The 12,583-nt window shown below is 36.8% G+C and overlaps 1 protein-coding gene across 1 annotated transcript in view; it reads right to left on the bottom strand.

Annotated features, from left to right (window-relative positions):
- The window catches only part of LOC118451996 (transcription initiation factor TFIID subunit 4-like), a gene marked incomplete at its 5' end in the record, with an annotated part of 147,020 nt that overhangs the window by 46,837 nt on the left and 87,600 nt on the right, over window positions 1-12,583 (bottom strand). Inside the window, one exon of the mRNA XM_035891533.1 lies at window positions 520-642. Within this exon, the coding sequence (XP_035747426.1) occupies window positions 520-642 (123 nt within the window). The remainder of the gene's footprint in view (window positions 1-519; window positions 643-12,583) is intronic.

The following is a 12,583-nucleotide window of genomic DNA, read 5'->3' as shown; positions in this document are numbered from 1 at the left end:
CAGAAGAATCATACTAACAAATCTGATTCTATTTCTAGAGTATTCTTATTAAAATTACATACAATTTAGAATGATTACAAACTCATCTTTGCAGTTGTGGGGGACAACCAGCCATTCTGTAATTGCTGTGTTAATTTCTGTATTACTACAAGCTCTTGGTCCAAACTAAGCAATGCTACAGTTATGTCATGCCCTACTCTTTCTTTCTGTTTTCCTTTGGATTACACATAGGAGAAAACCAGTATAAAGGCAGTGAGCATTTTTAGGGAGAGACCTAGACTTCAGGTTTAACTTCTTTTAAAAATATTTTTTAAATATCTGTTTAAAGTTAACACTTGAAAAATAAAACGAAGAGAAGATTTTAACTGTGGTGGAGAAAGATAAACTGGACTTACAGTCCTAATTTAGTAATTTGTATCACCTTTTCCAAGTTACACAGTTTACTGAAAATACTAGCATGTAGCATCTCTAGTTACTCCTACTAGGTTTTCAATTCTCTTACACTGTGTATAGACATACCTCTCCTCCTATGGTAAGCAGTCCAGGTGAATCAAGCTTCCGTTTCTTCCGGGGACCGATAGCTGCCAATGCAGTTAGATTGGCATCCCTTTGCCTCATTTGTGCAAGTTCTTGTTGCTGCATCTATTAGGGAGAGAAAAAAAAACCCTGTTTAGTTTTTTTTCTGTTGTCATTTCAAGAAGTTATTCTCAGACTTGCAAGCATTAGGTAAAAATCACACATGAGCAATCCCTAACAGTACTTTGCTCTTTCCAGAAATACCATTTTAGCAGCTCAAGCATGCAGCCTTGCAGTGGAGCAGTAAGATACAGAAGTACTCTTGACTTTCCACAGGATTTCTGCTTCCAAATAACTGAATCATTTTTGAAAACCCCATCCTTATCCTTGAAAACTGCCCGAGCCAGTAAGTACTGAATACTAACTACACATCTCTAGTTTAAGACTGATACGAAGAATGTAAATACCAATTCAAATCCTCAGAAAAAACTCAAACATTTTTTTCATCTTAGACTTACTTTGAATATTTCAAATATACTTGATAGTTGCTTTCAAAAAATTCCTATCTAAATGAATAAAACACCTCTACCTAAACGCTAGCAGAAGGTAACGCTGATGCAAAAACCCTACAAACTGAATTTACAACTGCTTTCTGGGATTAGGATTTAGGCAACAACACATTTAACTAATTTGAGGCTAAGAAAACAACCTGCCAGCTGCACTACATAACAGTGTGGCATGCTACAGAAAATAAGAGAAAAAACTCTGGCCACTACACGATGAAGAGGTAAGATTGCATATTCATTATAAACCGTATCATCTTTTTAGAGAGTTAATGGTAAGAAACATATTCCCATGAACAATATTACTTTAATAAATACTCTGATCATCAATACTACACAAGAATAATTGACTAGGTAACGCAGCATATGATTTTAATTAGATAAAAGCATTCGTAGCTCTTAGCAATCATTCTTATTAATTTCAAAACTTTGGGTTTGCAAAATCCTTCAATAAACTCAGAGGAGGTGTTTGTTTTCCAATCTCATTGATTTCACACTTGTTCCTACTTCAACAGCAACACACAGAACGCTACCTGAAGAAATTCAGTAGTGGTAATAAAAACATTGTATGATACAGGCACAATTCCTCATTAAAATAAAACTGAACTGACAAATGTAGATAGAAATGTCTCTGCCATTAATTACATGGGAGCTCTGTATATAAGCGGGGCCTGAACAATCTTGGTCCATGTTAAAAGGAAAGAATGCTTAAACAAAAAAGTACCCATGTACGGTATCTTTTCTCCATTCACTTCTGCCTAGAAAAAGCAGGTCTGCTTCATGCACCCTATTTTGCAGTGCATTTTGCAGGTTTATTCATTTAGCAATGCAACGTATTTTCACATTCTTCAGAAAAAGAAAACTCAGTACATTTAGAGTTTGAAAACCCATTTTTTCACATTTTTCTGCTATGTATTTTGCAACTTCAGCTATTCAATACAAGACTATCTACAAATATACAACCCCTTTATCTGCAGGATAAAAGAATTTCTTAACTATGAAAAATAAATGTGGAAAAATATCTAAATAATAGTGCAAAGGTCTATACATACTTCTCTTTGCCAACTCATATTAGGTTTTTAGCTCAAATATCTTTGGCTCTCTTCCAGATTAAATGCCAGTTAGACAGACCTGCCCGCTTACCCTTTCAAGGTAGATAGCAACAGTGGTGAGCTCTAATCATTTACAAAGGTCATGATCGGAAGCTAGCCCGTAAGCAGTCATTTAAAATTCGATTGATCCCTATTTGTAGTCAGGGAAAGAAAATGGACATTTCAGCTGTATTGTAATTATGAGGCTTCAAGGCAACTGTAAATAGATGTGCAAATCCAGATACTGGCAAATACCTTAGAGAAGAAATTATTACTATAGTATAACATATATCCAGGAAAGGTTGAAGATAAAACTGCATATAAAAAAAGATCAATCATCTTTTTGCTAATTTGCCATGCTTGCCAGCCTATAAGGGTTATCACAATTATCAGAAGTCTGATGAATATTTAAGCGAGGGCCAACTGGCTTAGAGTGATCTCAGGCAAAGTTGTAAAGTGGATGGCTTCACAGAATAAGAAATTTTGCACTGGAGCAAGTATTCGTTTCCTGGGAGGTGCAGGTCAGAAATATAGTCTGACACATAGCTGGTATCATGCAAACGTTACTGTATGAGTATCTTATCCAAAGTCACCATTTTCAAACCAACAGCAAGCTAATACCTAACTTGGCTCTTTGTACTACCTGTACTGCAATATACAGTTATTGTTTCAACATGTAATATAAGCACATAGTGCCTCTGAAAAGCTGCTCCAAGGAAAATAATTTAGTATTATTTTATTTTTGCACATGCAAATTGTAAAGCAAAACATGCCATTTCTCCAAATTCCACACAGTGGGACAAATCCTGCCCTAACTTCGAAACCTGCAAAGTGTCTGGTGCTGTTTTACCAAGCAAACATGGAAGAGATTCTTGTCAAGAGTCTACAGAAGGGTTTGCACATCCTCGGGTTCTTTGTCCTTTCTTTTTTATTCAGTGGGAAGAGCTAAATATAGTTCTTGATAACACATACTCATTTTTGACAAATGTTTCTGCCTACCACTAATTGCCCAAACAAACACACAAGACTTTCAACTACCTATAACTTAGCACACGACAGGAAACCTGGCTCAGCACAGGGAAGCAAAGGAGCTGAGCTCTGTTCTGTTGACACTGGGTGAGTATCAGCAAGACCTCTCCCTTCGCTTCCCTCTGCCTCTCAGCCTGCTTCACCCAGCTTGTCTGTTTGGGCTATAAGCTCTCCAGACATGGATCCTCCTGTACTATGTGCCTTACTTATCATCTAGCCCCAGTAGGACTATTAGACGCTACTTTAATACAAATAAGGAATATGCTGCCAGGAACAAAAACTCGAGACAAAAACACAATACAGTTTTTGATATTGGTTTTACAATACACACCTTGGTATACTACAGTAGAAAAGAGCAACCTTCTTATGTAAACCTTAATAAATGTTGGTCAAAACGTATCAAATACATCAAACATGCAAGTAAAACATGTAAGATCACAGCATCCTGATGTTTTATAAAATAAGGGCTAAAGTGCTGAAATACTTGACTGATACTATATTACACAAATTCTCATCGCTCTTAAAAATTAGTTATCGCTGATGATTTTTTTTTTTAAAGCTCATCTGAAGGCAGAGGATCATAAAATTACATTTAGAAATAATCAAAAGAATTATGATCCTGATACTGATTACCAACAGAGGTATTCATCTTGGAGGGGTTAGTACTCCAGGTGGCTTAAGGGAACAGTCACTATCAACTATCAATTTGCTTCCATCCAAACATCTTTGCAGTTTACGGGTACTTACTGGCAAGACAATTCACAAGATTCCTGGATGTTATTTAACATCCCGGAGCAGACTAACCACCATTGTTGGCTTCTTCGTACCCCCATTCCAACTTTCTCTTCTTTTCATCTCAAGGTCACATACTTCTGTTTTTTCACACCCTACATCAGAATATCTGTACCAAATCTCTTTCCTACTCATCATCTGACTCTTCATCAAAAATGTTATCCCCAATCATAATCTTTGTGGTTTTTTTTTGTTTTTTTTTTTTTAAAAAGCAGTATCTTGGCTTTGGTTCAAAAGAGGGGAACACTATACCTTTCATAAAGACATTTACACAAGCAATGTGGCTGCTAATATCTGATTCAATGGAAGCTTTTCAAAACTAATGCCACAGAGATATGAACTATTTCTAATAGTCATAAAACTCGATATTGCAGGAATCTTGAAAGAAGTCTAGGAATAGCCAAACAGTTTTGTGGGAGTTGTATAATTAATGTAGATTTAATTACTCTGCTTCACTGTCAACAGAGATTACTTTTAAGACATACCTCTTGTACCACCCAGATGCCAAATGCATGACACTAACCAGTGGAGGCTCTTTTCCCCAGTATACTCTGGAACTGTATCCTCTACATCAAGTGAAAATGACTTTGCAACCAGTTTTGCATATACAGTTCCAAAGTCATCATCCTCTGAATTCTCAGTGCTAAGAACAATATGAATTAAATGTAGCCATTTTCAATGTTCTGAAATTACTCTTAGAAGTACCTGTGAAACTAAAGCTACTTAAGCTTCTTACTTTACATTATCAATTATATTTTAAAGTAAGAAAGCTGCCTGTATTACAATATAGTTTATCCTCTTACTAAGCCAGTTAATAGTTTCTGGATATTTAAACAAACTAAGCACCTGTTAATATCTATACATCCTGATAAAGTAAATGAATTCCATGTTAATTAACATGGTTTAGCAGAAATGAATCTAACTCACTTCATCAACCAACAAGATGCAACTGTTTGACAGCTGCATTCATTAACACTCATTTTCATACTGGACTGCTGATGCAGTATCATTCTTTAACTTGCCTTCATCACAATTAATATGGATATGTTTATCAATAGCATATTAAAATTTTTACCCTCTGAGAAGGAAGCAATGTTTCATTTGGAACCACACTAATCAACAACAATTAACTTTTTTTTGAAAGTCAAAATATTTATCTAAAACATAGACAAACATTCCAATATATTATACAAGAAAAATGCTTACAAATGAGATGCCGTTCCTTGCTCCTTATCTGATCCCAATTTATTTTTAGCATGCCATTTACTTACTGAGAGGTATTTCATTACTTAATGACAACTTTAACTTAAAGAGATCCCTTTGATGAAAAGTACAGTACAAGAATTGAACACCAATATTATTTCACACAATAAAATTTTCTTCTTTGTGACAGTGGCATAATGTTAAAACCACAGAAAGAAAACTACTTCACTACTTTAATAAAGTAAAGCTAACAACAGAAGTTCTAAGATTTTAGTTTGTTTTCCTTAGATCGTTATTTGTTATGATACATTTAGGTATTTCAGAAAGAAGTGCCACAAGCCATATGCCACAAGGAAGACAGCCATATGTCTATCTGAAGTATCAACATTAGATCTTAAAAAAATCTAGATTTAATAATTTCCAAAGAGCCAGAATGCACTTATTCATTACATGCTTTGCAAATAGTTTTGCAATGGAAACCAAGCATTTACTTTAAGCCTTTTTCACTTTAAGCTTTTTTGCACTACAAGCTATCTTGTACAGTGAACAGTCACTGAGATATTAATAAATAAATATATGGCGTGAATATATGCTCAGTGAGTTTGTTTTTTTTCTTCTTATATTTCTACTTCCACCAGCAGCTGTGGCAGTCCACACAACTGGAAGAAACCAGCTCACAGATTAGTATGGATCCATTTTCAAGATTTCTATAAGAACTAAATCCCCCATTACTCTAACTAGTATTATAATAACCACAGAGAACAGTGAAGATTATTTTCCACTTTTCTACAAGATCAACTAAACCAAGAATTACACAGAATGACAGAATGGCAAGGGTTGGAAGGGACCTCAGGAGACCATCTAGTCCAACCCTCCTGCTAAAGCAGGTTCACCTAGAACATGTTACACAGGACTTCGTCCAGGCAGGCTTTGAATATCTTCCACAGAAGGAGGCTCCACAACCCCCCTGGGCAGCCTGTTCCAGTGCTCCGTCACCCTCAAAGTAAAGAAGTTTTTCCTCATATTCAACTGAAACCTCTTATGTTTCAGTTTGTACCCATTGCCCCTTGTCCTGTTGCTGGACACCACTGCAGAGTCTGGCTCCGTCCTCGTGACTTCCACCCTTAAGATATTTGTATGTGTTGATGAGGTCCCCTCTCAGTCTTTTCTTTAGGCTAAACAAGCCCAACTCTTTCAAGCCTTTCCTCATAGGGAAGATGCTCCAGTCCCTCTATCATCCTTGTTGCTCTCCTCTGAACTCTCTCTAGGAGTTCCTCGTCTTTCTTGAACCGGGGAACCCAGAAAAATTCAAGGAAGTTAGGGCTAGAGGAATAAATTCTATGGATTTGTTCAAGGTATGAACTTGGTCTGGAAAGACAATTGTAAAACAAATGCCGGATACTTGGTATAAACACCACAGATCTCAAGTCAGACACCTTCTCCAATCCAGAATATTAAACGGCCTAACAGTGGCTGTAATCTGTACTGTCAACAGAGAATTATTACTCTTCAGTGAGCACAAAAGTGTATCTCCCACGAGAAATAAGTCTGCTAACATCAGCTATGCAAACACCCCAGTGAATCTCACTGGCTCACCTGAATCCACAGGAAACGGGAATGTCAAACAGCAAATGAGGCACTGCACTACTCATCAGAAAGACAAGAGTTGTTCAAAACCATGAGAAAAAAGGATCCTAGAGGAAGGCAAAATGTGCTCCAAACAGAGGACAAAACCTAAGCAAACTGAAATTCGCTTTGCTTAAAGCAGAGCTGTAGATGGAAAAAGGGCCTGAGCTGTAGCTGCTGAGGACTGCACTAAGCGAAGTTTCCTTCAATATGATCAGAAAGTAAGAGGACAACTGGAACTCTAACAATTCAAGTCTACACATAAATACCTTCAAAAATAAAAGGGAGAAGAGGGAGTGGCATTACATGACAGAGAGAAAGGTCAAGGAGGTGTTTCTCTACCTACAGGCGGAAACCAGGGATGTTTTTTGGCCTAGAAGGAAAATAACCTGCTGACAGAGAGACAGAGACGACTGCGAAGAAGGAAGAGCTTGAGGAAGTAAAGTATGTTTAAATACTGTCAATATAGGATTTGATAAGGGAATAGAAGCTGAACTGTAAAAGTAAGTTTCTGTAGTCACAGAACCAGCTCAGCCCATAAAGAACTAGACTTTGGCTACTTACAATTCCTAGCGCAGTTCAGAAATACTACCTGAGAAGAAGAAAAGAGGACAGAAAAGAGACTAACAGCACAACAGAAGCTGTAAATATCAACAGACTGTAAACTGCAATCAAGAGTGAAGGCAGCCAGGAATGAACACCAAACAGGAAACTGGCAATGGAGAGAGCTAAATGGCAGAAATATTTGATGAAAGCAAGATCATATAAACAATGATTTAAGCATTGATTTCTAGCCAATAGGCATCAACGGAGGTCCCTCCTAATTCTGTTTGCGATGGATGGTTTAATTCTTGATAACAGGGTCACATGCTGGGAAAAGCTTGTCTTAATTGATGGTTCTGCAACATGTATCTATCAGTCTCAGACAGTGATTACACCCCCTGGAAAAACATCTTTTTTGGCTGAGGAGAGCCTGAAACGTGGAACCATTACACATGTCCTAAGATGTCCACAACACAAGGTGCAATTAAAAAATGAAACTCGTTAAAAATGCTGGCAGTAACCTCAACCAGTCCAGGACAATGATCAAGAAGGATCGGTGAACTTCAGTGCGAGAGTCTTGAAAAACAGGTAACGTCTCAGAATGCCCATGCTGTATGCACCCGCCTCTAGTCTGCATTACTGAACTCTCTAAAGGTCAGCAGAACTCCTACAGCAATAGCAAGCTGACTGGTAAGAAACTGGACCAAAGCAGCTGAAGTTTAGAAGTGGCACTGCAATAATGCAATACCACAGAAGTTTTACATGTATAACAGCAAATCATACACTGAACACATTCTGTAAGGCTTTTAAACATTCACAGCTCTGCCAAATCTTGTTTATTTTTCTTCAATATAAAGCTGGATGCTACTTCTCCACAAGCGTTCTCCCACGACTCAGTAAAGCTCCAATCACCACTTGCAATGGCTGTACATCTATTTGAAGTAGATCAAGGTTTTACTTTACTGAAAAAGGTGTGTGTTCGTTCCCCCGCCCCCCGCCTTTTTTTTTCTTTCCCACACACTTTTAACAACAGTTGAAAATTATTGCACAGTGTTTGAAAAAATCACCCTGGGCAAAGACTAAGCTGGGAACATTTCAGCCCCCAAGACGAATGTTTCTCAAAATAATGAGCATCTGAATACAGTTCTAGAACCTTAACTGGGGTACTTTTGGCCAAGTGTCTTTCTTACAACAGACATTTACATTTATTACATCTAATTTCACTGTGTTTTAGAAGTTTACTCAAATTTTCCATTAACTTTTGCCCTATTACTTCCAACACGATATATGTCAAACTTCTGATACAGAAAATGCCAGGTGCATCCTGCCTTTCATTTTTATTTTTCCCTGAAGAAAAGCCTTAATTGTAATTTTCTCAAGTCAGCTACATTACCTAGTTAAATGCAATTTTAAAAATAATTATCAGTAAAACTACATTTTTATCTCCTTAATACTCAAGACCACATACTGTCTGAACTGATTCACATATATTCATAGTTGTAGGTTTAATTTCCTTGGAAGTCTTCTTAAGAGATTACTCATAGCTCACAAAAAAATCAAAAGCATGAAGAATTTTGAGAGTGATTTTAAAAAGGCAAGTCTTCTTTTAACATACTTTTTGTCTCTAGTACTATTTCACTCCCCAAATATTTTGAAGTTCTCCATATCCCACTAGTCCCTTTAATCAACCAATGCTCTTTATGGGTATCTATGGACTTCTTTTTGTTAATCCTGTATATTTTTGGTTGGTTGCCTTTTTGATTTTCCAAGTATCCAAACACAATGCACTATTTTAGTTTAACTTAAAACCATTTATTTCTGCAACTCTCCAACCATCTCTTAAGCTACATATTCCGCACCAGTTCCAGGCTCTTCTATGCTAAGCTGGAGACGCCCCTGTTTTAAGCCTTGGTATTTATTAGATCTCATAATGGTGTTTGGTAGAATTTGCTGAGCCAAACACAGGGCATTTGAGCAAAGAGCTTCTGAGGCACAGACAACTGGCAGGATCAGCATTGTGAGAGCTGGCAACTTTCTGAGCTGGTAACTTACGTATAGCAAGACCAGAAAGAGTTCTGAATTTCCCTAAGATCTGTTATTTTATTTTTTGTTATCATCTTAATTTTACTTTGGAGCAACTCAAGAATGGACAATTACAAATATTATCAAACTCTTTCTTCAAAGGAAGCAAGACATACTCATACAGTGAAAATATGACTGATACGAATACCAGCCCAAAAGCTTGATGGCTTACTCGCAGGCTCCTGAATTCAGATGCAAGCACCAGAAGAACATCCTCACTCTTGGGGCACTGTCAAGAAAGACTGGTTAAGATCTTTTTCCAGGCCCTGTGTTAATCTAAGTGGGGGTTTACTACCCTCCTAAGATTTCTAGGATGTCCTCCTTTCCCCCTGAAGTAAGATGCTATGTGAGGGCTCTGAAACTGATGTTTTAATGAAGATTAGGAAATATAAAATACAGTGAAAACCTGTATGAACAACAGTCATGTCTAGAGTTACAAAGAGCAGAAAACTTGTCGATCTGTGGCTTTAGTTAGGAAGGTCTGACAGAAACACGGAGATAATAGGAGCTAACTCAACTACCAGAAGGGAGGAAATATGCTTTGCTTTTTAAATCATGCAAGAAAATACAAGGGTCAGATGAACCTCACAACCAAGCTTTCTATCAGCTCCCCACGCTTGAAGCTGGAGTGCATGCAGTAACTCCCAGAGGCTATGCTGTCCACTGTAACAGCGTTAAAGAACATGAATCAGCTGCTCTATTTTTCAGATGGTGAAGTATCCCTGAAATAAATATTTTTGAAAATACACTTTAAAGAATCTTTCACTGTATCCAAGTAATACAACAGCTACCTGGATAGTGAAAACTCTCCATGGCTGGTACAACTCTGTGTTAGTACTATGAGACCCTGATCAAGAATTTTATCTGCACAATCTCCTCCATGCATCATGAGTTTCAATAGCATAGCATAGGCTTTTGTTACTTTTATTTCTATTCTATCTCTGACACACACTAGAAATCTGAAATAATTAAGTACCAGTACACCAGAACTGTACCATAAACATGGGGAAAGTATGTTCCTGGTTAGTGTATAAAAGCAATTAGCTGAAGACTGAGGTACATAGAAGGATCTCAGTTTCATGGGAGTGAAGAGCAACAGTATGTCGTACCACAAAATCTCAAGTCAGCCTGAAGCATTTTTCCCATTTTTTCAAAACAAGTATGTCTATTTTTTGGTAAAATTTCTCTGCCTGTATGCCATTACCAGAAAACTTCAGAATAGCAGAAATTTTAAGTTCATTTAAAATACCAGTTAGTCAGAAATTCTGGTAAGAGGCTTTAACAACTAGATTATTCCAAAAGAAAATGCCCAGATTCTGATACCAGTCCTCTACTAGTCTTATGGGAAATCTGCATCTTGAAACTGCCAGCCTCATTTGAGGAAATGAGGCAAACGTAGCAATCTACTAAAAATCATTTGGCTGTAATAAGTAATTTTAATCAAATAGTTAGAGAGAATGGCATTGAAGTTAATTTCCAAAGTGTCATAAACAGATGGGGAATGTGTAGTGTAGAGACTGGTTGTGCACTTTTAACACAGTATCCTTTTTTGCAGTCTGGATTGTGGTTTGATCAAGCCTAAGTGACATGACAAAAACAATTTTAATTTATTCTGAAACTATATTCAACTCAAGAATGCACAATATAGCGAGTATGCTACTCCTTTCAAAAGTGAGATTTGAGGCAGAGCAATATCGGGAATAAAAACAGCCAGACGCCCACCTTCTTCTCCCCCTTAAAAGTTGTGGGGGTAGTACTGGGGGTTCACTTGCAAAATGGAAGTTCCACTGGGGATGCAAAACAAGCTCCAAAGTTAAATAATCTACATCTTTTCTATTTTAGGTTTAAGTATAGCAAAACCGCTACTGCTCATTTCTCCTGCAGATCAAGGGAACAACATACCACAGTGTGGGGACAAAATTTTTCAAGCAATTTTTCATACCCTGACAAGTAGTAAATTAGGGAATCTTGTAAGTACAATACAGTAGTCATCCCCTTCTATTGATCACATATAATTTACATCTTACAAAGATGTGAATTCTTGCATTCTCACTCCACAAGGAAAATCTCAATGATTTATTCATTTCAAATAAAAAATAGAAGGTAGATGAGAAGAATTACTTCACAGGCTGTAGCTTTCTCAGGGCACTAGTGCTAGGCTCTTCTTTCGCACTGCCCGAAGGGCCTTTGTGTGCAAGTCCCTCTAATTAACAAGGTGAATCATGCAGCAGTTCCCTAATTAGTGAACATGACAAGCCAATGGAAACAAGCAGACAGACCTGGCGTACAGATATGATCAACAAAAGGCACAGCAACACACCATTAAAAAAATGTATATTTCATGTAAATAAAATACAAAAAGTAAGAGAACTAGCGTAATACCTAATTTCCCTTTTCATGTTTTATGCTTATTCCTCATTTATTGCAGATATAAATAACGACACAATAAATCAAGGTTTCCAACTGCAAGTCACACCACCTCTCCAAAATCAAAGAGTAGCTATCCTACGTGAATAAGCATCTGCTTAAGGGGCATTATTTGTTTTCTCTCTTGTTTTTTTCCTTTAAAGAACTGCAGTTACATTAAGCTTAGCACTTTAAGAATCCCTTAATTAATTCTATTCAAAATTATTTTTTCTTGCAATCTTTTTTCACCAATAGATGAAATGAGTGCAATAGTTGCACTATTGTTACTGCATTATTACAATGCCTACACTCCCAATACGTAATGATTTCTAACTTTTGTATAAGGATAAATAAATAATAAAAGTGAATAATCAAAGAATCAGATTTGCATTAAAAAGGAAGTGAGATGATCTAAAATTGTACCTCCTTACATCCATCTTTTCAAGTAAAATATTTTTAATCTTTCACTCTTCCTTCTGCTTTTCCAAAAATACTCTCCCCATCACCAAAACAACACATGGGGGTTAAACTGATTTTCAATTTATTGCAAATTGAACCTTTGATTTAGATCTTAACGATCCTTCAACATATAAGAAGTCTAAAATATGTGTCACCACAGCAGAATCTAACTCTTCACAGAAAAATTCCACTATATTCTTCGCTCTCTATTCCTTGGCACATTATAATAAGTGAGGAAAACTACAGATTATCCCCTCATTACAGGTTCCTCTT

This window comes from Egretta garzetta, unplaced genomic scaffold (genome assembly GCF_000687185.1).
Source record: "Egretta garzetta isolate BGI_Z169 unplaced genomic scaffold, ASM68718v1 scaffold23, whole genome shotgun sequence".
Classification (NCBI taxonomy): Eukaryota; Metazoa; Chordata; class Aves; order Pelecaniformes; family Ardeidae; genus Egretta; species Egretta garzetta.
This window is presented reverse-complemented; position numbering and strand designations above follow the sequence as displayed.